General features: G+C 35.2%; 5 protein-coding genes across 13 annotated transcripts; 2 read left to right on the top strand and 3 right to left on the bottom strand.

Annotated features, from left to right (window-relative positions):
- Positions 1-102: 102 nt before the first annotated feature.
- TBPH (TAR DNA-binding protein-43 homolog) lies at positions 103-11,980 on the top strand. 2 transcript variants are annotated; one of them, XM_066745491.1, is made up of 4 exons: positions 103-785; positions 1,294-1,463; positions 1,554-1,694; positions 3,824-5,246. In XM_066745491.1, exons 1-4 carry the CDS (start codon positions 548-550, stop codon positions 4,718-4,720), a joined length of 1,446 nt encoding a protein of 481 aa, XP_066601588.1. In that variant the 5' UTR covers positions 103-547; the 3' UTR covers positions 4,721-5,246. The 2 variants fall into 2 exon arrangements, with proteins under 2 accessions (XP_066601588.1, XP_066601589.1); XM_066745492.1 differs by lacking the exon at positions 3,824-5,246 and adding an exon at positions 5,833-11,980 and having other exon boundaries at positions 120-785.
- Positions 11,981-13,422: 1,442 nt separating this feature from the next.
- On the bottom strand, positions 13,423-16,269 carry ncm (nucampholin). Its single transcript, XM_066745485.1, has one exon. The coding sequence runs from the start codon at positions 15,997-15,999 to the stop codon at positions 13,777-13,779; it is 2,223 nt and encodes a 740-aa protein (XP_066601582.1). The 5' UTR covers positions 16,000-16,269; the 3' UTR covers positions 13,423-13,776.
- A 441-nt stretch (positions 16,270-16,710) lies between these two features.
- Positions 16,711-22,240, top strand: LOC136784652 (rho GTPase-activating protein 44-like). 7 transcript variants are annotated; one of them, XM_066745483.1, is made up of 11 exons: positions 16,716-17,563; positions 17,972-18,125; positions 18,201-18,489; positions 18,561-18,785; positions 18,857-19,154; positions 19,214-19,453; positions 19,537-20,336; positions 20,430-20,593; positions 20,770-20,817; positions 20,893-21,172; positions 21,475-22,239. In XM_066745483.1, the coding sequence occupies exons 1-11, from the start codon at positions 17,511-17,513 to the stop codon at positions 21,504-21,506; spliced, it is 2,583 nt and encodes an 860-aa protein (XP_066601580.1). In that variant the 5' UTR covers positions 16,716-17,510; the 3' UTR covers positions 21,507-22,239. The 7 variants fall into 7 exon arrangements, 6 of the variants coding, with proteins under 6 accessions (XP_066601581.1, XP_066601578.1, XP_066601580.1 ...); XM_066745480.1 differs by having other exon boundaries at positions 16,720-17,069; positions 17,153-17,563; positions 20,770-21,172; positions 21,475-22,238; XR_010824436.1 differs by lacking the exon at positions 21,475-22,239 and having other exon boundaries at positions 16,711-17,563; positions 20,430-20,673; positions 20,893-20,958.
- Positions 22,241-22,266: 26 nt separating this feature from the next.
- On the bottom strand, positions 22,267-23,205 carry LOC136784666 (acyl-CoA-binding domain-containing protein 6-like). Its single transcript, XM_066745507.1, has one exon. It carries the CDS (start codon positions 23,072-23,074, stop codon positions 22,358-22,360), a length of 717 nt encoding a protein of 238 aa, XP_066601604.1. The 5' UTR covers positions 23,075-23,205; the 3' UTR covers positions 22,267-22,357.
- LOC136784664 (histone-arginine methyltransferase METTL23) lies at positions 23,195-25,223 on the bottom strand. Of its 2 annotated transcripts, none has more exons than XM_066745506.1 (3): positions 25,180-25,223; positions 24,132-24,264; positions 23,195-23,931 (listed from the first exon to the last, which is right to left on the bottom strand). In XM_066745506.1, exons 1-3 carry the CDS (start codon positions 25,191-25,193, stop codon positions 23,347-23,349), a joined length of 732 nt encoding a protein of 243 aa, XP_066601603.1. In that variant the 5' UTR covers positions 25,194-25,223; the 3' UTR covers positions 23,195-23,346. The 2 variants fall into 2 exon arrangements, with proteins under 2 accessions (XP_066601603.1, XP_066601602.1); XM_066745505.1 differs by lacking the exon at positions 25,180-25,223 and adding an exon at positions 24,558-25,090.
- Positions 25,224-25,448: the final 225 nt, after the last annotated feature.

Below are 25,448 nucleotides of genomic sequence, written 5' to 3'. Positions count from 1 at the left end.
CAGAATACATATGTAGTCATGCAAAGGTATATAGCATCATTTTTACGATTATCATATTTTCCATTGTTTTTACTACAGACTAATAAATTCTCTTTTCCGAATTTAAATAATCATCGTTATGTCTTCCTAAAAAATTGTTTAAATATTTAAGATAATAATAATTATAAAGTATTACAAAATATGCAATCAGTTGTACATGTAATAGTATGTATGTATACTTACTCCTTAGACCAGTCAGGTATTTTAACTTAGATTTGTCCAATTTGAATTCTGAAATGATGTTTCAATTCTAGCTTATTCCATTTCTCAATGGTTGAAATGGGTCAACAAGCTGAAAGAAGGAGAGCGATGAAAGAGTGAAAGGCGAGAGGGGGTGAGCATTGAGAAAGAGTGAGACTAAAGAGAGAGTGAGAGAGAGAGAGAGAGAGGTGCGGTGTTGCGTGATTGCTGCTGCGAATCCGAGCGTGTGTGTTTGTTGTGTTGCACGATTTTTTTATTCTTCGGAGAGGAAGGTTGTTCATTTGGAAGATCGTATCGTTCCAAGGAAATGTCATCGTACATACAAGTAGCTGAAGACGAAGGAGAGGAGCCGATAGAATTGCCCACCGAGGATGATAGTACGCTTTTGCTGACTACCTTATCCGCCCAGTTTCCCGGAACGTGTGGTCTTAAGTACCGCAATCCGGAGTCTCGAACGATGCGTGGTGTTCGTCTGGTTGATGGACGTCTTCATCCCCCTGAGAATGGATGGGGCAAAGCCATTTACTTCTGTGTTTTTCCAAAAGGTAATTCAGTATTCTCCCCACCGATGCTTCCATCAGCCCTCCCGATGCTTATCAACGCGATGCCAACAAGTTCTTATTCTCTAACCAGTTTAACACATCCGTGCAGCTTTCGTGAAAATAGCACAACATTTAAATCGAATTATTATTATGAATGTAGACGAAACAAGCGCTATCCTTCCTCTCTCCCCCTCCCCCTCCTCTTACCATAACAGGGTTCTATATTTATTTAAATTTCCACAGAATACGATTTGACAAAAAATTGATTTCATTATTAATAATAGGGTTGTCGCGTCTTTTGCCTCTTTTTCCTATACTAAATGCTGATGATACTATCCCTATGAATTTTTTAACTTAGGAAATAATAAATCTTTTTTAAACTGGAAGCTATTCTTAAAATTTTTTTTTTATTAGTGCTAAGTGCAATGTTCAAATTTCATTCTTTTCTATTATTTAAGCATAAGAGTTTTATTTCATTTCTGAAGAATAAAACGTTGGCTTCTCGTTCTAGAAAATAAGAGAAAGTCTGACGACAACTTGGAAAACTCCACTGCTAAGACTAAAAGAATGGAAACCAAATTACGCTGTACTGACTTGATAGTCCTTGGATTACCATGGAAAACTACAGAGCAGAATCTGCGTGAATACTTTGAAACTTTTGGAGAAGTTCTAATGGCTCAGGTGTGCTGAAAACTATAAGCTATATATTAAAAATATGAGTTCTTCTGTTGTTACTGTATTTTAATTCATGAAAATGTGATTAACTTGTAGGTTAAGAAAGATGCAAAATCAGGGCAAAGTAAAGGCTTTGGTTTTATAAGATTTGGAAGCTATGAATCGCAATTGAGATGTCTTGCCCAACGTCACATGATTGACGGAAGATGGTGCGATGTCAAGGTTCCTAACAGTAAGGTAAGCAGAGCATAATGGAAAAACTGAAAGTAACATAAGTTAGCATATATAAAGTATATTGTGTATTATATCTTTTGAAGTCGAATAAAAAAATGTACATCTAACTATAAGTACAGAGCTTAGATCTATACGTATATTTCGGAATATATTAGTGATATTTGTGTGTTCAGTTAATTTTTAAAAGTGTCAAAATACTTATGTAATAATTTATATAAATGTGAGACACTTTTACACAAAGTAAACCAATAAGTGAAATAAATATTTATAATGAAATTAAAAGATCTCTATTTTTTGAAAACAAGTATTTTCCAATATATTGAAAAAGATTGTTTACCAAAGATAATGCTTTTGCCCTAATTATTTTTATAAAAAAAAAAAATTTAACATGCTACATTTTTTTTCTGAGATCTCTGTCATATTACTTTCTATACACTGATCGTATAGATCTAAGCTGTACAATAATTTTTTTAAATTTCGAGTTGCAAGATGTACAAGTTAAGCTAAAAGCAAGAATCATTGATGATGCATATTTCTACACTTAAAACTGAAACTTGCAAAAGATATTTCATTTCAAATCATGTTTAATCATTATAATAAAAACTTGACGCGAGCAATATGGTATAAATAGATGAATGAATGGTCAAAATATACAGAATGGAGAGATGGAAAATTTGTAAGGAATGTCTGAGAAATGCGTGGATTGACGAATGTTTAAAGAAGTGTGGTGTAATGAGAGGGCAACATTTTTCAAGGGTGGGCTTGTTACAATGTTGTAAATAATACTGTGTGTTTGTGAGGATTAATAGCGTGTATTTTTGAGGTATGGTGTGAGACTAATGATTCAAGATTATAAATGGATGTTGAACGCAAATGACTTAACAAAACACAATAATTTACAGAAAATTTTTGATTAATTTACTTACCTCAATTTTTTCAAAGAACCAAGTCATTACGTGTGAGTTTTCATTATAATCGGATATGGGTTTCTTTTACTTTTATTATTATTATTATCATTACTGTTATTACTATTATTATTATATCACCAATGTTAAGCTGACAAACAGGAGTGCCCGATATCAATTTACATATACGAGTTGAATCTATCAAACACAAAACTTGCAGTCAGATTAGAATGATGAGAAAACACATAAACACAACGGAGTAAACGTTTGCATGTTGTCGATTATGTATCCTAATGAAAATGATAATCGATATGAGAAATATTGTAATGGGTGTGACTTACGCGTTCGTATGTAAAAACGGGAGTTTTTAAACTGTGATGAATGCTTTTAGTTTTGAATTGCTTCGCTTAAATTTACCGGTGTAATGCGTAGTAGCCGCGCACAATTATAACTGAGACACATTTGTATATGAATTATATATACTATATAGAGCATATAAAACCAATAGTGACATGGGCAGTAATTCTTTAAATTTCAGATCTCGTATAAACACAATTAAAAATACGTGAAGAGTATGATGGTAAGAAGACATTAATATTGAAGTTAGTGAGAAACTTGTAGTACGCATTTAGCAACAAAGTTTAGAATGGTGCAATTAGTGAAAAGAATTTTGTAAAGTAAAGTATGATTTTATGATTATATATATATATATATATATGAACGGAGCGAGAGTCTAGCTTATCGCGCGTAGAACACGTGTGCGTGAACTCTATCGTCTGCTTTGTGCAATAAGTCATTGTATTTGCGTGTATTTCTGTTTTAAAGAAACTTCAATGAGTTAATTCGGTGAGCGAGGGAATGAGAGGATGAGAGATTTGATGAGTGTTTCAGTGCCTGAATGTGGAGTGTAAGTATCAGAGAAAGAACGTGTGGGAGCATGTACGGTAGTTTGGGAAAATAATATAGAGGACAAAATGGTCGAGTCAGAGAGAGAGAGAGAGAGAGAGAGAGAGAGAGAGAGAGAGAGAGAGAGAGAGAGAGAGAGAGAGAGAGAGAGAGAGAGAGAGAATGAAAGAGAGAGAGAGAGCGAGTGAGTGAGTGAGACTAAAAAATTGACAAAATGATTCGATAAAATTCGCGATAAAGATGCAAGAGTGGTTTAGTATGTCTCTAAATTACTAGATATAATTGTATGTCATTGTCGAGGGATGGTGTATCTGGTTGCAGAATATTGATGGCTTAATGATGGCTCGTCAGTATGACTCGAGCAAACACAACGAATGCTACCGGCCTATACCTGTTCATACGCCGAGCAATCGTCGTGTGCCAGCTCCGAAATCGTACGTGAACGTTAATTCGTCCGAGGCAGCGAACACTCCTAGGTACGAATCCGAATACGATTACAAGCCGACGCATTACCCTTCGTACCCGCCAAACTACCCGTACGACGAGGCCAAGTACAAGTACGAAGGTCAGGGCTACAATAGCTACGAGAAACCGGCCGCCAATTACGCTTACGAGGAGATTGGATACGACGCGCGAAATTACATGGTGCCCCACACGGCCGCTGCACCACCACCGCCTCCACCACCGCCGCCCAATCCGTCGTATCCGGCCGACGGGGAGTACCCGAGGTACGTCAACTACGAGGGACGCTCGGTGTACCCGGTGATGGAGAACCCAGCCGGAGAGTACACCGAGAAACGATACAATTATGGATACGACAGGAATGCCACCTACTACGAGCCCGATGCTAGATACGCGGCCCAGGATAACAGGTACATCGGGGACGTGCGCTACCAGGACACCAGGCACGTCGACAACAGACCCGACAATCGAATCTCGGTCTACCCCGATAACCGAGAGCAGGACTGCAGGTATACCATCGACAACCGCGAGCAAGATAGAAGATACGCTCTGGAGGCCAGAGACCCTGAAGCCAGATACGCCGTGGACAACAGGGAAAACGATCCGTCGAGGTATCCCCCGGCCGATGCTCGCGAGCTTGAAACCAGATTCCCAGAAACCACCAGATATCCTTCCTCCAAAGAAAATTATTACGATCGTTACTACAAGCACCGACCCTCGAGGGACCACCATGTCTCTGACGCATCAAGATACTGATGAGTTTTTATACTACCGTAACTATAATCTTTGTCACTCAACGGGAATATAAATCTGTAACTATGTACATCTTTCGCTGTTCGAAAGCAACTCTTGTCAGATATGCATTATTATTTGTACTTTCGCGCACTCTTACATATAGTCGAGGAGATTAAGCCTGAATTTTCAGACTCTTCTTTTATTCTGCTCATTTTTAATCCTATACCATACCACGATATTTGCACTGGGATCGTATTGTGCAAGCCCACTCTTACTAAAATTATATTCTCGTTGATCCACGAATTATCTTGTAGATAGCAATATATATGTGTATTGTATATTGGTATGTGTACAGATGTGCATATATAGTTTGACAAAGCAATCAGTACTTTCTGAAATTATCAATTATTGTTTATCGATTGTATTATCATATGCAATTTATAATACTGTATAAGAATAGCATGAATTTTTACACCGAGAACATTAAAAGAATTATTGTAAAGAACTGTGCATGTAGTATATCGATGGCCATAGCGCTCAAGTATTTATTAGAAATTTAGGGGATAGGGGGAGGGGGATGGGGGATGGGGGATTCAGACAATTTGAAAAGCGTAAAACTGAAGAAGCAATTGCCTTTTTTTTAAAATAGATCAATAATTATATATGTTGACGAAGTTTACGTTTAAAACTTGCATCGGTGCAGAGTAACGAGTGTAGATTTCTGGAAAGAGAAAGATAGAGTGAAAGAGAGAGAGGGAGGGAGAGAGAGGGAGAGAAAGAGAGAGAGAGAGAGAATGAATTAGAGGACTCGAGAGAAAACTGTTGGGGGTGATGAGAAAGAATCTTTAACTTTATCTTCTTGATTTTATTTGATTTCTTCAACTTTTTTTTTGATCATCTTCTCTTTGTTGAAAAGCGACCATAGATTAGAAAGCATTTCTGGCGAGATGTATAGATAATATACATATAGATATATACATATATTATATAATACACGAGTGTATGTATGCGCGTAATTATCCTCTGTCGGATCATAGCGATTAACGCGAGATATTCTGCAGCGTATGGAAGTTTTAATGGATAAACAAGAGAATATGTTGTACATGATTGATTGATTGTGCGTTTGTGCGTAGGAGGGAATGATTCAGCAAGTACCCTGCAAGGTTTTCGTGGGACGCTGTACAGAAGACCTAACTGCTGACGATCTGCGCGACTATTTCTCCAAATTTGGCGAAGTGACGGACGTATTCATCCCAAAACCTTTCCGTGCATTCTCGTTTGTTACTTTCTTAGATCCCGAGGTAGCTCAATCCTTGTGCGGCGAGGATCATATTATAAAGGGAGTCTCGGTACACGTATCCAATGCAGCGCCAAAATCCGAGGGAAACAATAGGAACTTTAACAACCAAATGAACTCGAATATGCGCGGCAGAGGAATACCAGGACCGATAGACAATAATATGCAAGGAAACTACCAGGGGAATAGGTACATGGGCCACTCAGGAAACAACATGGGCCCAAACGGATGGAACAACCCGGGCAACCGGGGTAACCTCGACATGCCGAATCTCCAAGCGTTAGGTATAACCGGTCAGAACAACGGGGGAGGTGGCGGGGGCGGAATGTCCAACCCATTGGCGATGGGTGGACTCAATCTGTCCGCGCTACCGGTGAACCCGGCATTGGTGGCAGCTGCGTTGAACCAAGCATCCTGGGGCTTGATCGGTAACCTGCAGAACCAGGGAAACGATCAGGGCTATTCGAACCAGCCGGGGCCACCGGGGCAGCCACCCTCGGGCAACAACAGCATCGGGAATAGCGGTAACTCCGGTTTCCTCAGCTGGATGAGCCAGGGCGGTGGCGATGGGAACACTGGTAACCCTGGTACCGGCGGCCCTGGCCCGAACAATCCCAATGCGTCCCAGGGTGCTTGGCAAAATCATCCAGGACAGCGCGATCAAAAATCGAATACATTTCTTAAGTACGAGTAAATTCAGTCGGGACTCTGAGTCTACTCGTAAAAGACGGGCTCGTTCCTTAAGTCCCGAAGCGCTAACGCCGAAGAACAGCAAAGGTCAGGAACTGAAGAACACGAATCATCACCATCAGCAGCCCACTGCTCACCAGTAAACTGAAAGTCCACCTCACCACACGAACCTTGCACTGATTTTCCTTTCCTATTGGTGAGAATGGTGCTACACGCCAAATTCTTTTCCATCCCATTTTTTTGTCTTCTTCTTCTTCTTCTTTTCTTACTTTTAAAACTATCCAAACGAAACGAAGCTAAAACGTGCCCAGTCAAGTACAAATAGAGCCCGTGTTTCGACTTCCTGACCTTTGCGCGAGGCTTCTCTTCTTCTACTTCTTCTTCTTCTATTACTACTACCACTACTACTACTACAACTATTACAGTACTACTACCACTACTACTTTTACTACTACTACTACTACTACCACTACTACTACTACTACTACTACTCTACTACTACTACTACTACCACCATTAATAATACTATTTCGATGATGAATTGAAAAACATAGTCCGATCCCTTATCACGCTATTACTAGCTTGATGGATTAGCACAATTCTCTACTCCTGAACGATAGATCTGCATGGATCACGCTGCTAGCTTCGATCAACTGTTCGAAACCTCCGTATATGATCTCACGCGCGTAGCCTGAGTCTAATGTGTTCCCAATTGTAAAACGGATGTGAGTATGTCGTAGCGCAAATAAGGATGATTTTAAACATGAAATTTACGTATATGTGCTAATATGCTTAATGAAACGAATTAATACAGTGTGTTTTTGATGTGTAATGAAAAGTGATAAGTTATTGATATAAATTACAATGGATTCATTGGCCGAATGAATCCCAAGTTAAAGATCGTGATAGCTAATTCAATATAGCATTGATATATATATATATAAATAATCTTTCGTAGTTTCCTATGTGAGTTCACGAAATTACTAATAAATCAGATTGATGAATCTCATTCGCTAAAAGATTCGTCGTTTACCAATTTCCTTATTAAAGCCACCTAAATGATGCGGAAAGAACGAAAACCTTAATGAAAATTAATTAAAAGAACGCGCTTTTATGTCTTTAATCAAACTTCCATAAAATTTCATTTCCATTGATTGATTTCACTCGTCGACTGAAAGGAGCAGGTTATTATTGTTGTATGATAATTCAGTTATATGACATCTTAGCTTTTAATCTGATCATATTGTTATTTTGCTTTGTACATAAACTTTGATTTTCCAAGAGATTTTCCTTTGTCCTCTGTACCATATCGTCTGTTAGCTTGCTTCCATCATTTGGAATTACAGTTACGAGATTATCTCTCTTTTCACGCATCAAATTTTTTCTTTCTTAAACATAAAATATATATATATGCGTGTATGTGTGTATATGTATAAGATTTTTAGAATATTTTTTTTACTGGAAAAATAATAACAGTATTTGCATACTATATATACATACACTACTAATAATTATTGAGAGAAAAAAGTAAATTTTAAACCAGAGGAAACTTATCATCGAATACAATTATGATATACCGAATTGTGTATATGTAATTCAATAGGTGCAATTACCTTTTTTTTTTACTTGTACCATACCCATTTTTTAGTGCAGATATTTCTACAGAATAAAATGAGTGTAATAGTTGAAATGAATCCAAATGAATTGTTTAATGGCGTAAAAAGAGACACTTTTTCTCGCTTGCATTGAAAGAGCGATATACCTGCAGACATTTCTCGATAAAAATAGTGGGTATGGCGCTTCTGCTTGTTTTTTTCTTTCATGTTTATTTTATTGATTCTATCCCGTGGTGAGATTAGTGACGGTGAACTCTCCGGAAGAGGAAAACTAAAACTCGCGTTTCACTTATGGATAAACATTAGAGAAGTAGAGCGATGCTACTTCGATTAATTGAAAGTACAAGATACCAAGCAGAACTCTGAAGAGAGCAAAGACAGAATTTAATTTAATTTATAGTAAAAGTTGCTGAGTGTGAAAAATAAATGTGTGAGAGTAATGAAACTATAGAACGAGGCTGAGGTTCCTTATAATATTGAGTTGATCCAAGCTAGCCAAACAACGTGTAATCTTGACTTCTTTCTTAGATATTTAGTGAATATACCCATGCAATTTTTATGTATGAATTATGTTTTACGTTTGTGCGTTAGTGTGTCAAAATTATTGATTGGTTGTGTGTGAACGAAAGAATTTGATTAATAATGATAATGCTCCGTTTGTTGATCTTACCAATCACGACGGACTTAACAAATGTATAAAGTGATAAATTGTGGTACCATAATTTTTAGAGGGAAAATATGAAAGGACAGCTTTAAAAGTTTGATTATAATTCGAGGAAAGTAGCTTCATAAGAGAGTATTCAACTTTTTTTGGTTTCTTTTTGTGTACTATTATTATATATGATTAATTAATTAATTACTATTAATTATTATGATTAGTATTGTATAACGAGAATCACATTTCACAATGATAGTCAATAAATTTAACATGCAAAAATTGTAATATCGCAAATAGAGAAAACGAAAGCACGTGAGAGAGAGAGAGAGAGAGAGAGAGAGAGAGAGAGAGAGAGAGAGAGAGAGAGAGAGAGAGAGAGAGAGAGCGAACGATTGAGTGAGGGAGAAGGAGAAAGAAAGAGAGAGATAGATACAAATTAAGAATGGAAAAATAAAAGGATAGAACGTCTGTTACATTATTAGTATCGTTATATAATGCATTAAAAATATTTAGAGCTACAAACTTGGAATTAATAAGCATCTTATAAGTACATTATTAAGAAATAAAATAATCCTTATATATATATATATATATATATTTATATATATATAAAATATCTATGTGCTGTTGTACTTTTTATTTACTAGATGGAAATTACAGCAGAGTTTCCCACGTAACCCGTAAGATTTGTACGTGGTTGTAATAAGTATTAAGTATTCTTGTTTTCTTTTCTCTCCTTTTCTTTAAATTTTAAATGTTTAACAATTTCGTATTGTCAGCGAATCGAGAGGTTCTTTAATGCAAACTGGATTGTTTTTTACGCACGTGTCTCTGAGTGTATGTCGGTTGAATGTATTTGTTAATAGTCGTCTAACAACTACAGGCATGAAAGTCTTAATGAAGTATCGAGAAGCGATCTGAAATTCCAACGAACGCATTAAACTTTTTGAACGAAAATATATAATTGCATTGTAATTTCGGAGTGTATTGTTGTAGCATGGAATTTCATGTGGTCGATGATATTTTCAAGCGACAATGCGAGATGTCGAGTGGAATTAAAAATAGACATTTCAAAGACTGATAGTGGAAATCTCAAAGACCGCATTGGAGATTCGTGCGATCAAATTGGAATTTCAAGGGGTGCATTGAACATTTTTTGAGAAGTAAACTGAAATTTTCATAATTGAACTGAGAAATAAATACGCGTTTAGAAATGAATAAGTGAGATGAGATGTGAGAATTATGTTAAAAACGTTTCAAAGCGGAACAGAAAACGTTTTCTCCAAGTGTGTCTGCTATTTCTTATTACTTGAGAAGCCAGAATGTTTATATATAGTGTAAAGCGAATCTTGACGCAGCGAACAGTGAGTTTATTTATTGAGAGAGAGAGAGAGAGAGAGAGAGAGAGAGAGAGCGAACGAGCGAAAGAGAGAAAGAGAGAGAAAAATATGTCGTCTACAAAGCTGTAAATAATGGTCGACAAAACAGAGACTGTAGTTTAAGACAACTTTTAACAGACATTAGAACCGTTTCTAGCCCTTACTGTAATACCCTGGATCTATTTCAAATCGTTTACAATAAGAAATCCGTGTCGCGTAACGCTCGTATAATCTGTAACATATAATTATCTAACATTATAATTGCATGAATAGCGTATACACATATTAAATAATACAATTTTATATTGCTATTCGAAATAGGGCGATTTTACTTTGGCTATTCGCATGAAACTTGCGTTGATCGAATCTTTACTCGGAGAAATTAGGATTAGAGGAATGCAATTGTTGCTCAAGTGATGCCTTGAATATAAAAGAGAAACAAACGATTTGAAAATGATCTATGAAGTATGTAAATACGCATAAGGAAGAAAAAAATTCGTGTTAATTATTATATCGGTTACAAATCGTGCAAGTTCTGTTAGACTTGATCGCGCTGTTTTTCTAGACAGTCTAAAAAAAATCAATTGCATTGCGACCGAAACCCTGAATAATATGTAATAATAAGGAATGAGAATAAAAAAGCACGAAACGAAAGGTTTGCGAGAGATCTTGCCATGTAAGAGTGTTGCTGATTTTGAATTAAGGCAGGAATTTGATATATTGTGTAACTGGAATATGTTATTGTATAGTTTAAAATTGAGACCGACCTGTCGTATGTACGCTTCTGAATTTTTCAAATATATTAACTGAAAGGATAACCTTTAATTATAGGTTTTTAAATCTATGAAATATTATATATAATGTGTGAAAGTGTAAATAAATCATTCAGATTTGGTTTATATCTGAAAACAACTTGTAGTTACCGTAAACTGAAACTGTCCAACAGTATCTGTCATGCCGAGTCACGCAAAATAGATACGAGACAAAAAACCGACTTTTTCATCTTTGTAATTAAATAATTAAATATTTGCTCGTTTCCAAGCACTGTCTCGCTGCTGTCGCTTGTCAAAAAAGCAAAACAAAATCACCGCTATTTCGGTATTTCTTTCAATTTTTCTGTGGTCCAATACAGATTTTATAAATGTATCAATGACACACGTCCTTGCAACAAAAACTATAATCTTTTAACAATGAATTACGTGGTAGATTGATAAAAAACGGTGCAAATATCACGATGAGACTTACATCATAACTGTTTAGCTTTAGAACTAATATTTATAATGCATTCTCTTTTGTTATCACAGAACAGTCTATTTCGAATTTCTCCTATAATGTATATTGATTTTAACAGACTGTATCAATTGTTACAATTTAAGGGTAGCCCTCTGATTATATAATCACTATAATCACGTAGATTTTTTTTAAGTTTTCATACAACGGTTTTCACAGAAGCATCGAGTAACAATTATTTCCTTATGTTTGTATTAGCTGATTTTGTCATGTAAACCTGTAAGCATTAATATAACTTACAAACTCAAGACTTCTTATCGCTACAATATGATTTAAATGTTTCGTAAAAATATCAAAGTAGCATATTTGATTGTAGCAGTCGGGCTAATAAAGTGACTATGAAGACATAAAGATTTGGAATTGATTTATTTACTTGCGTGAGATCTTTCCAACACATATAAGCCCCTGCATTTTAGCATATTTTAGTATTATTCTTCTTTTTTCTTTCAGTCGTTCATTTCATTTTTACAGAGTAGTCGTTTGCCAAAAAAATTTATTAAATATATACTTAATCACATTTAAAGCTTACAATCGATTTCAAAATTTTCCTGTACGTACAATGCTTCAGTTTTTTACAAATCTAACTTATTATTTATTTTAATGTCCTGTCAAAGAGCAATAACTTCAATTGAAAAAATAATCCCATCCTATAATATTAAAATCGTACAGCGGAAGGCAGAAGAATGTACTCCAGGAATAATTCTAAATATGTTTTACTCGTGAGAACATTATAACTAAACGGTTTAATAGCACCGAAGAAGCTTCACTTTCGATTATTGAATATCGTAGAATCAGCAAGAAGCGGATTGTAAAGAAGACTGAAATGTTGTTGTAATGTAAATACACTGTTGGGCTAAATTATAGAGAATTATGTTGAATGAAACTCTGACATGGACAAACGAAGAAGAATAAATTCGAAAATACACTCGTGGTCTACTTATAATTGTAACAAAAAAATCAAAGGTGTTTGCATATTCCATCATTGTGTATTTTTGCAAATATCTCGTAACACAAATTACGTATTACAATAAATAAATTAACGCTCCTATATGATTTGTCAAAGTTGAAAATCCCAGCCAGCCGAGCATCGGCTAACGTGCGTATTGATTTGAAAGTCTAACTAATTTAATTTTTGCAATAATTTCGTTAAGTGTAACCCACTAATTTGTTTGATTAGAAAACATTGGAATTATTGAGGTTTTTTATTATTTTTTCTCGAAATTCACCATTTTGTGTATATTTATTTAGAATGATACACTAATTTTGTCTGCTTGTTAAGGTGAAGGAAAGTGAGGGTGAGATAAAAAGAGCGAGAGAGGGAGAGAAAGGAGGGGCGAGAGAGTGCGAGCGTACTTTTGACTCGAGGGAAGTTGATCTTGACATTGAAGTGACATGGCTGGACATTGAAGTGGACGTTTGCGAATGCTTGGGAGAAGCGTGAATTTTGCGCAATTGAAAATTTGCAATTTCGTTTATTGAAACCTTTTGTTATTGCCTCAGAAGCTCCTTTTTCTTTACAGATTAAGCTTTTGCCTCACGGCTAGTCTTTACTTCACCAGAAAACACTTATTATCCACAGCCACATACTATTTGCTTACTGATTAAATTCATTTGCCCTGCACCGCCCAACTTGATGGAAATTTCGTAAGAAACTTTATTCGTTTCAACATCAATCAAAACATTTTTGCAGCACTTGCAAGGAGCTTTCCAAATAATTAAGTGAGTATAAATTCGCTATTTACAAACAAATCTAAAAGGAAAGATCTCATATTAATACATGATTTCATTTAGGTACCTACTTCGGCCTTTAAAAACGACAGAGCTTCAAAATTCTAATATTTAATCATTGATAATAATTAACCAGGTGATTTAGAAAATAACTAACAAGCGAAATCGATTATTTCATTCTATGTTCGTTTATTCCATTTAACTTTTATTATACAAAATGAGGTTCATGGCACCTGTGAAAAACGAGATGTATTTTTGGTAAACAGAAGTTTCATCCATTCAAGCTTCATTGAAATTTTTATTGATAACAATAATTTAGTTACGATCTGGGTTATCTTCAACTTTTTATACATGATAAAATTAATACAAAGTAAGAAAATACATTTCATATATTCTATAATTTAATAATAAAAATTAACTTAATTATTTTTTATTTTTCTTTTTTTATCTTTCTCCCTTTTCATAGAACTGCTTTTCTGTTTATCACTCTCCTTTACCAATCTCTGTACTTTCTGCTTAGCTTTTATTTCGAGCTCCTTTCTCCGATTTTTTTTCTTCTTTTTATCCTTAGAATTATCAGAATCATCGCTATTACTGCTACTACTACTACTGCTACTGCTGTCGGAGCTGGATGAAGAAGACGAGGAAGAATCTGTGCTTGAAGATGAAGAACTGTCGGAATCGGATAATTCTTGTTCCTGTTCGTTTCCCACTGGAGGCTTGATAACCGGTTTAGGATGACTTTTCAAGTGTTCCCTTAAATCATCGGTAAGACCACCCAAACCGATAGAAGTGAAAAAATTAATAGCAAAACGCGTGTTTTTCGGGTCGTCTCGAGGAAATAGACCATCAAACGTATTTTGCAATGTTACATCCTTGACGCGTTGATTTAGTTTGGAAAGTCCCATATACTCCGATAATTCTTGGAAAAGTATCTTTATGAAAATTCTACTAGAGCTAGTCGTATCTTCCTCATTTAATTTTATACACGAAAGCACCTCCCACGATATCGAATCAGTGAATAACAAATGAGCAAAGAACTTTGATACATTCCTCAGTTTGTTTGTATCCAATCTATGGATAGTATCGTAAGAATCCTTAAAGATCTGCTCGAATGGAGTTACATAAATTTTATTGATGGCGCAGAAACGTCCAGCCAAAAGACCGAAAAATTTTTCGTAAGTTCTCATTTCCGCGCAACAGTCCAGGAACATATGACAAAGCTCAATTTCCTGCCCAGGTTTGAGTTGCATCTTCATCAATTTGTGGGCACATTCTTCAAAGTCCAAAGAAGAATGTATCGTCAAATAAATAGTTCTACGAAGTGCTGTTAAATTTGTCTCTGTATTATCGACTATTACGTCTTTTCCCTCAGAAGAAGCTTCATTTTCTTCTTCCGAGCTTCCTTCTTCCTCTTCCTCATTGTCATCATCGGAGCTGCAACCACTGGCATCTGAGCCAAGAATTTCCTTGCTTAGCTGTTTGTACTTTTCTTCGTTTGCCTGATATTCGGCATCAAACTTATACACATTTAAAATATCCTGAGCGTCCACCGCTTCGTCCAGAGTTATCAGATGAGTAAATTGCTCATCTTCCTCAACAAGGTCAAGCTCCTCAAGAACAGCTTCATGATCCTTAAAACCATCCTTCCTAATCTGGAACATAACTTCAATCATATACTGAACTCTTTTATCTAACTGCCCTTCATGTAAAATATTCCTTAGCATCTCAAAAATAGCTTCTATTCCTTTCCTTGATACTTCTGTCAATTTCATACCGCACTCTTTAAGAAATGCAATTGCTACCTCAACAGAATCATCGGTAGGTGTTTCTACCAATAATGTTAAAACTTCTAGGGCCAAAATTTCATGCACCATTCTTTGATTTACCAAATGTGCTATAAATGTTCCTGAAGATATACAGAGTGGTTTATCATTACGTTTGAAACCTCTTTTAAATTGAATTATTAATCTTTTCAGTATGAGCTCTCCAATATTTGGAAATTTGGAGTTAATAATTGCAGTTAAGGCTGCATATACAGGTGTGAAAGTAGGTGAGGCAGCTTGAGCCTGGATAATGGAGCGAGCTAACAAACCTCTACCACGAACAATATTTTCTCTCATCAAGTCTCTTGTGATGAGTCCAATATTACTTGTATTTACTTTATTAATAAATCCATGAATGGATTTTTTCAAAGCTTCCCATGCTATACGCTGATAAGCTGCACCAGATTTGTCTATAATTTCTGCCTGCATCATACGTAATTTTGCTGGTGGGATATAAGCACCACCAGTTCTTGAAGTTAGTAAATCTACAGTACGCTTTTGAGCAGGTGCTATTTCTTCTGGATTGTGTTCTTTGAGATTTTTACGCAAATGATTATTAGGTTTATTTTCCTTCTGTCTATACTTGTCATGATCTCTTGATTCCTTAGGGTCGGTAAGTTTAGGTTCTCCATAAAATCTTTCACCAATTCTTTCTCGTTCTTCATATTCTTTGTATCGTCTCCTAGATCTATCTTTGCCTCTTTCCATACTCCTATCATACTTTCTATCTCTTTGACTATCGCTTTCCCTTTTTCTATCGCTATTCCTCTTTCTTTTCCTATATCTTTCTGCATCTTTCATGTCTAGGGTTGCCATTCTTCCTCTTTTCCCCGAACACTGACCTTTTTTATTAACCTTACGAGAACGCCCGGGGGAATTTTTAAATTTATCTGGGATTTTCAAATCGTTCGAAAAAGTTATTTTTTTCTAATTCTTTATAACCTGTCAAAGACTGATCAATAAATATTATTAGAAATCGGAGGTATGTCTTGGTGAGCTGTCCGGGACTGGCTTCTGGCCCTTCTGGCCACTTCTGGCTTTACTTGACTGACTTGATTCTCGGCCCTCGGGGGCCGGGGCACAGGACCATCTCACTGACTCACTCCGGCGCACTCTCCGGCTGCGTTCGTTTATTAGCTGCGAGTACTAAAACTCTACAATGTATGTCACGTAAAATATAGGTTTTCAGTACTGGCAGTATGTACATATGTGCATACATGCCATTAATTCTACATATGTAAGAATGAAGCGATTATATGTTACGTCTATACGATTGTTTTGATTAGATTCAATGTTTTTTAAAATTGACCAATCTTATCAATTTGCTATGTAAAATTTAGCAGTGCTGATTACTGCTGAATGTCGGCCGAACATGCTTATTGAAATAGAGTAGAGAGGATTAATCAATTTTAAGAGGTTACGGTGTTATCTGTAAGCTGGCGCTTTTTCAACTATACGCAACTATACACAACTGTAAAGCAAAAACAAATCTCTGAATTCAACAACGAGAATGTAATCTTGGTAATCTTTCTTGTAATCTCCCTCTTCACCTCCTCAGTTACATACATATTTTGTAGATGAGCTCAGTCAGTGTTGTTAGGCGAGAATAAGGATCAAGAGTTTTCTGTCACGAATTCAAAAGAAGACGTTTCATTTTATTCGGTATTGCGAACAGTGTGAAGGTTACCGGGAGGAAGAACAAAGTATTCGCTATTGGTGAAATTTTACACGATATATTGGATAGTGATAGTCCACTTCGTCCAGCTTTATAAAAGCGAAAAACTTACGGTGTAGTGTTGAAAGATTTTGAATTTTGCAAGATACTTGAGAAGGTCGATGACGAGATATACATTTTTTTTATCATATCGGCATTAAGGCGATGTAAGGTATACTGTTTCTGACACGTAATTTATCAGTAAAAGTTCAAAGATAAAACCTCTAAGAATGAAGTTTGTGTTCCGTGATCAAGATATAAGAATTTAGCTCTGAATTAGATGCAGGAGAAAGAAAGATATAAGTGCGAACATTATGACGTACGATCAAGCCAGACTAAGGAGATCGTTCTGCTTTCACGAGTTCGCTCATTTTATTCGAGCACCAAAATATCATTTAGAGGGTTTAGAGTATACTTTTATGATTTAAGCACTGTAAGCACTATAAGCATTATATTAATATCTGAAGAATCAAATTTCGGAGGTGTCATTGGTTGTTATCATTAACGTGTCAATTGGTTAGTCAGTACGTACGTAGGAAGAAATATACACGGTAATTTAGCGGTCGAATGTGGTTTTCTGTGATTAACAACGGATATACGACGTTCAGTGACCATGAAGAAACAATTTTTCAGGGTGAAGCAGTTAGCCGACCAGACTTTCTCCAGGTAACTACACGTGCGATATTAAAATATGTTTGCAATTGCCTTACAGTTTTGGAATTGCTTTATCGCTTTATCCCTCTCCTCAGTATGTGCTGGCGCGTTGCGAAACTGCATAAATTATTCGATAGGTGCAGGATGGAATCATATTCCGTTCGTAATTCGCTTTTCTGTTTTTATGTTTCTCAATATTAATTCACAATAATGTATTTTCTATCTTTTGGAAGTCTGCAGTAAAATAGAGCAATTAATACAGTCTTTTCAATATTTATTTAATTAATTAAGTAGCCCACAATTCTTTTGAATTTATAATACATGTGTTATTGTCTATATTTCGGACTCTTTCATTGTATATAAGTCTGTAAATTAATTTAATTTTATAAGCTTCAGTAGTAAATAATTATTATGCTATAGATCTGGAAAAACAGAAGTTTTATCAGATGACCTGCAGGCTGCAGATAAACATGTTGAACAAATTAGAGCAGCTTTAACTGGCTTAAATAAAAGATTCGGAAGCTCAATTAATCAAGGAACCATTCAGGATACAGCATACAAAGACAAACGTTTGGTATGTACATTTATTTCTAGCAGATGCTTATGCTAGCTTATACAATTTTGTTTGTACTTACCTATTCAATTTTAGAAAAAATGTCCAGAATATGCATTAGGACAAACAATGCTAGAAAATGCTGGAGACGATGGATTGATGGGTTTTGCTTTATTAGAATGTGGTCGAGCACAATTGGCATTAGCTAATGAAACAGTTGATCATGAGGCTAAGGTGGAACAGTATGTGGCAGCTCCGCTTCAACATATATTAGATACAGATGTACCAAATATTACAAAACAAAAAAGAAATTTAGCAAGATTAACTTATGAAATGGACAATGTCAGAACACGGTATCATCAAGCAATAAAACATAGTGCTAGTGGTAATAATCTTTTGACCTAATATTATAAATAATAAATTTTTATAAGGAATTTATTTTTAATTTGTAAATAGGCACTGGTGCTACTAAAGTAGATAATTTAAGAGAAGAACTTGAAGAGGCTGAAACTAAAGTTGAGCAATGCAGGGATCAACTGGCAGCTGAAATGTTTCAGTTAATGTCTAGAGAAACAGAGCTAGCTCAAACTATTATACAATATGTTAAACTACAAAGAGCATATCATGAGAGTGCTTTACACTGTCTTGAAGATCTAATACCAGGATTAGAGAGCTACATAAGTGATTAACTTTACATAGTTTTCAAGCTGCTTAAAATAATACGATTTTATTGATAACTTTTTATTTTTTAGATGACAATGGGATGAAACCAGTTTACGGATATCCTCTTGAAGAACATTTAAGAGTAACAAATAGAAAAATTGCATTACCTATACAATTATGTGTATCAGCATTATTGCGATTAGGAATGGAGGAAGAAGGCCTATTTAGAATAGCAGGTGGGGCATCTAAACTTAGAAGAATAAAACTTAGCTTGGATGCTTGTTGCCTTACTTTACCAACGGCATTAGAATATAAAGATCCACATGTTGTTGCGGGAGCTTTAAAGTCATATTTACGAGAATTGCCTGAACCTTTGTTAACATACAAGTATGTATATAAAAATAATATTAAATGTTCATCTATTTTTGATTTCTTTCTTATTTTAGGCTCTATCCAGATTGGATGTCAGCTGCCAAAGTAGCAAATAATGAAAATAGAATACGCGCCTTACGGGACGTTTTACGGAAATTGCCAGTAGCAAATTTTGAAAATTTAAGATTCCTAATCAAATTTCTTGCAATTTTAACGAAAAATCAAGAAGTAAATAAGATGTCCACACAAAACCTAGCCATTGTTATTGCTCCTAATTTAATTTGGAGTCCTCAAGAGGATATTAACACAATAGTGTAAGGAAACAACTTTACACAAATAATATGCATTAATATGCTTCTATTAAAACCAGTTAAATTTCTATTGATTGATGTTACAGAATGAACATGAGTACAGCCAATAATTCTAGTCTTATCGTTGACCAATTAATTACGTACTCCGATTGGTTTTTTCCTGGAGATGTAGATTTTGATCGAGACTTAGAAATTGGAATAGTGAATGGATTGGAAAATCAAATAACAGGAATGCGTCGCTGTATGTCAAATAGCAGCTTAAGCGATCATGGTGAAAGTCCACCGCAAGGTAGTCCAAAGCCGGCAACAAGAAGAAAAAATAAACCAGCTCCAACCCCACCTGGTACAACACCAGATAGGCATGATAAACTACCTGCCGCGCCAGATAAACCTCCCCGACCTTTGACATCCACTCTTAATCGATCAACGTACAAATCTCAGAAGCGAGAAGTAAATATGGAGCTACCACAGCAACACGAGAATAGCTTAGAAAAAAGCGAAAGAAACATCCAAAAAGAAGCAAAGTCTTTAGATTTTGATTTAATCTCGCAAAATGATCTTCAAAATACCGAGAGCTTGGAATCATTTGTTGAGTCGAACATCCAAAATATATCTCTAAATGATAATGACTTGGAGAAAAGTCATACTGAAGTAACCGGATATGAAAATAAAAGTAGTGGTCTCGTTGGATTCGAAAAGTTTACTTTTGATAACGATAGCTTTAAAACATCTGAAAATGATCATGAGCTTCAACATGAAGCTGTGCAAGCAGTTTTACAAAGGCCTAAGCCAGTACCTGCAGAAAAACCTACCCAATCTACTTTGGAAAGACGAAGATTACCAGTAGCTGCACCAAGAAGCATAACTAACGTGATCCAGAGTATAGGTACAAGAGATTTCTCTCTGTATTTGTTCAAATAATCTTTTTCTTATGTCTTGTTACTTTTATTTTTTATAATTATGGTCTGTTATTATTCAGAAGATGGAGTAGAATTGCGTAAGAAAGATACAAGTAATACAACAATTTCGAATACAATCGATAGAGGGAGTAAACCAGCGATTCCCGATCGACCAGCCGGTCTCGTACGTCCTTCAAGTCTTATTAGACCTCGTAATAATGAAAATTCTGATGCAGACTCTGGAGTGAGTAATCCATTAAAAATAATGTGTATATAATTAATGCTCGGTTTAATGCCGAACTAACAACTGCTTGACAAATCAATGTAAGCATTATCGGTACATAGAGAACCTCGGTAAAGTTATATTATCTATCACAGTTGCACGAAATTAGCATTAATCATTGTATTTCCTTTGAACAGCCGTTAACCTTGGAGCGAGCACATATGTATTCAGTGGAGAAACAGCAGGTCAGTATAATACAAGTGCGTGGAAACGGAAATGCAAGCTACAGCGGCGAGAACAATGGCAACACGAACTTGCAGAGAAGTCCTAGTGTGGGTAGTCGGCCTTCGTCGATGTCCATGCACGGAGAGCGGCCGGAAAAGCCCGTAAGACCAGAAGGACCTTCCGAGGCAAAGGCCCATGTGAGAACGAGATCCGAAGGAAACATCATTGATGTCCATACGCAGACTGAAACAGTAGTTGTCCAAAAATCACCGCAGCAACCATTGCAAGCCTCTCCGAGATTTCACCAAAGGCCCCCAAGGCCGCAACCACCACCTCCACCTCCACCCACTGCCCGGCCTAAATCTGAACAAGAAAGTACTAACCTTTAGCTTTAACTTTAAAAATATATACCACTTCTAAGCATATTTGATTATATATGGATATCATTTCATAATTGAAATGAATCACAGTGATTATGCATGACAATATTATATATTCTTCTTTATACTTAGTTATTTTAAGAATTTCAACATACACTTTTTCTTTTTCGTTATGAACGATTATATAGTTATGGAATTATGTCGAAAATTTAAGCAATCATTTCAATCTTATCATATTCCTTTTACATTCAATCAGAACATTTTTACAATTAAAACGTACTTTTATACTGATTGCAGGAGGAACACAAATGAGGGCCGATAATCTTTAATCATGAGTAAAACATTTCAAATTTGATATGTGAAAGAACGTATCTTAAAACGCACAATTTTCAGTGTGTCAGCGATAAAAACGTAACGTACAGGGATTCTTGTACAATATTTTTCCAGTTACAACTGTATCAGATAATATTGCCATTGCTAATAAATAATATGGCTCATTCGTGTAGTATTAAGATCAGAAAAAATAATTTTATTAGCAAAAGAAACTATGTGATGGTTCTCAAATTAATTTGTTTTTATATTTATTTCTCGTATTGACTATTATCAAAATTTCTGTTGAATTTTATTTCTTTATAATATATACTGCATTATAAAAAAGTATTTTCAATCATTTACACGCGTAACAAAGAAAAGGTATGTTTACGCTAAAACTGCAGTACAAGTTTGTTTAAGTTTGATTCTTTTTATCTTGCGCGTGAAATCAATACGTTATGTACTTGTAAGTAATTTAAATTCTGTTTAAATAATTATTTTTAAATTGTGTTAAGAGAAAGAGAAAGAGAAAGAAAGAGAGAGAATTAGTTGCGGTAGAACCTTGCTAGTTTATGGTTTTCATGAAAAAACTTGTTGAAATTCATAATGTGCCTCCAAATTAACCAGGTTGTTTTTTTATTGACTGTTTTTAAATTGCGGTATTCGATAATCACGCATTTACCTAAGGAGAACTTAGGCTGTGAATGTAATGGATCATTAGGCTTATTTGTATATATAAATAAAGAGTTTCTTTAAAATATTGATAAAGCTTTTTATAAAACAAGTCTAATATGCATTTTTTTTTTATTTAAATTTATTATACTAATTCAACAAAACAGAATACACTGGTAAAATGATACAAGTGATTTTAAAAGAAAATGGCTTTTGTTTGTTGATCAGCAACATCTTGCGGTTCCATACCATCATCGTCTTTCAATATTACAGCTCCAGCTGATAGCAAATATTTTACAAGTTCTTGATGACCGCACGAAGCCGCATAATGTAATGGCGTTTGTCCATCCGAGTCTCGAGAATTGACGTCAGCTCCGTTTTCAATTAAACTTCTCAGTACAGCAAGGTGACCCCTATCAGCTGCCCAATGTATTGGTAAAATACCATCATCGTCCAAATGGTCAACTAAAATTGGTATATTCTTTAGAGCTTCTAGAACTCTTGATTCATTACCTTCTTTCACCCAGTCTAGAAATGTTTTATCTTCATCTGCCAATTCTTCTTCTGTATTTGTAAGCCGGCTCACAGAAATCCATGACGAATTGCTGTTTTTTATGTCATCTTTCCAATTAGGATCAATTCTCGCTATTTCTCGAATGTAATTCTCCATGGCTACTTCCCGGCTGATTTCACCATAACTTTTCCATGCTTCCCATTTTTGTTTAGCTTGTGTTTGATACCAGCTAGGCTTTGCTGTATTACAAGGACCAATGACAGCTTGTTTGTATAATCCATAAAAATTTAAAAGTTGACCAGTACTCAGCCCTGAGATAATCGTTTGTAGATGTTTTGCCGCCCTGTTGAATGTTTCCTCGAGATCCTCTAAAATATGATTGTTTTCACTTTCAGCCATATTTTAATTTATACTTATGAGGTTACAATAATCAGTTTATCATCAACTCTATGATTCCCTTTAGCATTATTTGCTGATGTTTCATCATAAAAAGTTACAAATCCATAGCCCTTACTGAGTCCTGTTTCCAAGTCATATATTATTGTGCACTTTCTCACAAGTCCAAACTTAGAAAAATATTCGTATAATTCAGACCTTCCTGTTATCCATGACAAACCTTTTATAAATACAGTACATGGACCTTTGCTGAGTAGCATGCTCATTATTGATTTTTAATTAGCCTTTTCTATATTTAAAAGGTGAATGGTATGATCTCTCATTAATTCATGTATATTAATGTTAGATTGAGAACCTAAATCTGTTATTGGTATATGGGTGCAAACAAGATTCCATTTATTTAGTAAATGTTCTATAGACCAATCAGCACTGCGCTCCTGATAAGTACACAGAAACCTTGAATGAGGATTTTTTTCCAGCAAATATGCTACTGTAACTAAAATATCTTCAAAGGTAGATGGATCATAGAAACAATCTGATCCAATAATAAGATCTACAGGACCAATAGTGAACAAAGTAGAGAGAAAAAGTCCCCAAGTTATGCCAATAATTTTAACCTGATAGAAAACACCATTCAATTCACAACTTTTCTTTATATGTCTCAGACTTTTTGGATTATTGGCTGAATCACTTAAAGTAACTATGGCACCACACTTACTAGCCAATATTCCAGGTAGAGCAGTGCCAGAGCCCAGCTCTAAAACTCTTTTCCCGACAAGTTCCTCTTTGTGCTCCCAAAGGAACCAAGCTAAAATTGGAGCAGAGGGCCAAGTATATAAGTTATAACTAGCTTGAAGTAGCTGTAACAAAAAAGAAACGATATTGGTAACACATTACAATTTAGTACAACAAATACTATTCTTACTCATTGTTTACGTAAAATTTCAATGTAAAAAGAACGTGATCTAACCAAAAAATACGTAACACTGGTAGCATACAGAAAGTGATAGAAAATGAATCATTTTTCAGTAAAAATCGAAGAGAATTATTTGTTACTAACCTCTGGTATATAAATCTCTAAGTTCTCCTCGTGCTGTACTACACCTTCTTTCGTTTTCCGCGATGTGAAAACAAATTTTTTCACTTGCTCGGAAATGACTCCATCGGACATTAGGCTGTGCACGGCTGGACTTCTGTCGGAAAAAACACTTTCTTCTAATCCTGGCATTACTGCCAAAGCAATAATGTTTTTATGAAATTTCGCTATCTTTATTCATTTTTCTAATATAACACGCAACGAATCAATTTTTTGCAATAATTTTTCAAGTTTGAAACAATGAAAATGTAAAAAAATAATTTCTTTCTTGTTCACCGCGGTCCACAGCATCCGCATTCCACCATACGCCAAATAAGTAATTAAATTCAAAACCTTAAAAACTTAAATTCTTACGATATAATTGAAGATAGGAAGTACATATTAACTTACATTTTTAAAAAAAAGTATTTATAATGTATGTTTGAGAACCATGCGTATACAAGTTTAACCTTTAAAGGAAATCCTCTATATTCATTATCAACTCGATTTTTGTATGTTAAATTTGTGATATATTGCATATGCTGTACAGTATACTACGTTAAAACTAAAATCAATTTACTTAAAACATCAAAATTGTGAGTTAACACACTCCATTGATCTCTTCTGTTCTAAAGAATTATCAATATTTTAAAATGGGTAAAATAAATTATTTAATAATTACAGCAAATTATTTATTTATTGTACGCTGAGAAGAGTGTATGGTGCATGTATGATCGTTGCAATTAATATATTTAACTCTATTTTAATTAGAGATTATGTGTGTGGAGATTTGATTTCATGACTAATGCATTTCTGATAATGAAAATAATTGTTATTGAAATCATAATCGACCAGAATTAAAACGGAATAAATACAATCTGCTCCAACTTATTATAAACTGATTGAATTGATTGAAAATAGTTGAGAGAATGGTATATAAAGTGTTTTGTACAGTGTTTCAATGCCAAATATGTTTGTGTGTACACCGTCTGCAGCAGGCTGCATCCAATGCAATTTATGCAATCCCCATTACCCCATTCCCTGCATTGAGCGTTCTCACACTTCTCACCAAATGTTAACCAATATGTATGTATGTACATACACTACATTGTCACCAGTCACATGACCGCTTGTTCCTTCCAAGGGCCTAGGGCGCCTAGGGTCACTAGTGAACGACCTAAAGGGTAGACATTGTAGACAAGCCTCGCACTTGTGAGCCTGGGCTAAATTTAATATAGTTTATGTTACGGAAACTATACAGTTTCGAGTGTGTGGACCTGTTTATACTACTCTATCACAGAG

The sequence above is a fragment of the Prorops nasuta genome, unplaced genomic scaffold, assembly GCF_024137725.1.
Source record: "Prorops nasuta isolate Cenicafe-Biocafe unplaced genomic scaffold, Cenicafe_Pnas_1.2 PNAS00062, whole genome shotgun sequence".
Classification (NCBI taxonomy): domain Eukaryota; kingdom Metazoa; phylum Arthropoda; class Insecta; order Hymenoptera; family Bethylidae; genus Prorops; species Prorops nasuta.
This window is presented reverse-complemented; position numbering and strand designations above follow the sequence as displayed.

Coding starts and splice junctions, on each gene's coding strand:
- LOC136784652 (XM_066745480.1), top strand. CDS start 17,511: ATGAAGAAACAATTTTTCAGGGTGAAGCAGTTAGCCGACCAGACTTTC. Junction 17,564..17,971: donor GCCGACCAGACTTTCTCCAG/GTAACTACACGT, acceptor ATTATGCTATAG/ATCTGGAAAAACAGAAGTTT. Junction 19,155..19,213: donor GAACCTTTGTTAACATACAA/GTATGTATATAA, acceptor TTCTTATTTTAG/GCTCTATCCAGATTGGATGT.
- LOC136784664 (XM_066745505.1), bottom strand. CDS start 24,685: ATGCAATATATCACAAATTTAACATACAAAAATCGAGTTGATAATGAA. Junction 24,265..24,557: donor AAATACTTTTTTTTAAAAAT/GTAAGTTAATAT, acceptor TTTTTCCGACAG/AAGTCCAGCCGTGCACAGCC. Junction 23,932..24,131: donor TAGAGATTTATATACCAGAG/GTTAGTAACAAA, acceptor TTTTTGTTACAG/CTACTTCAAGCTAGTTATAA.
- TBPH (XM_066745491.1), top strand. CDS start 548: ATGTCATCGTACATACAAGTAGCTGAAGACGAAGGAGAGGAGCCGATA. Junction 1,464..1,553: donor GAGAAGTTCTAATGGCTCAG/GTGTGCTGAAAA, acceptor ATTAACTTGTAG/GTTAAGAAAGATGCAAAATC. Junction 1,695..3,823: donor TCAAGGTTCCTAACAGTAAG/GTAAGCAGAGCA, acceptor ATCTGGTTGCAG/AATATTGATGGCTTAATGAT.
- LOC136784666 (XM_066745507.1), bottom strand. CDS start 23,074: ATGGCTGAAAGTGAAAACAATCATATTTTAGAGGATCTCGAGGAAACA.
- ncm (XM_066745485.1), bottom strand. CDS start 15,999: ATGGCAACCCTAGACATGAAAGATGCAGAAAGATATAGGAAAAGAAAG.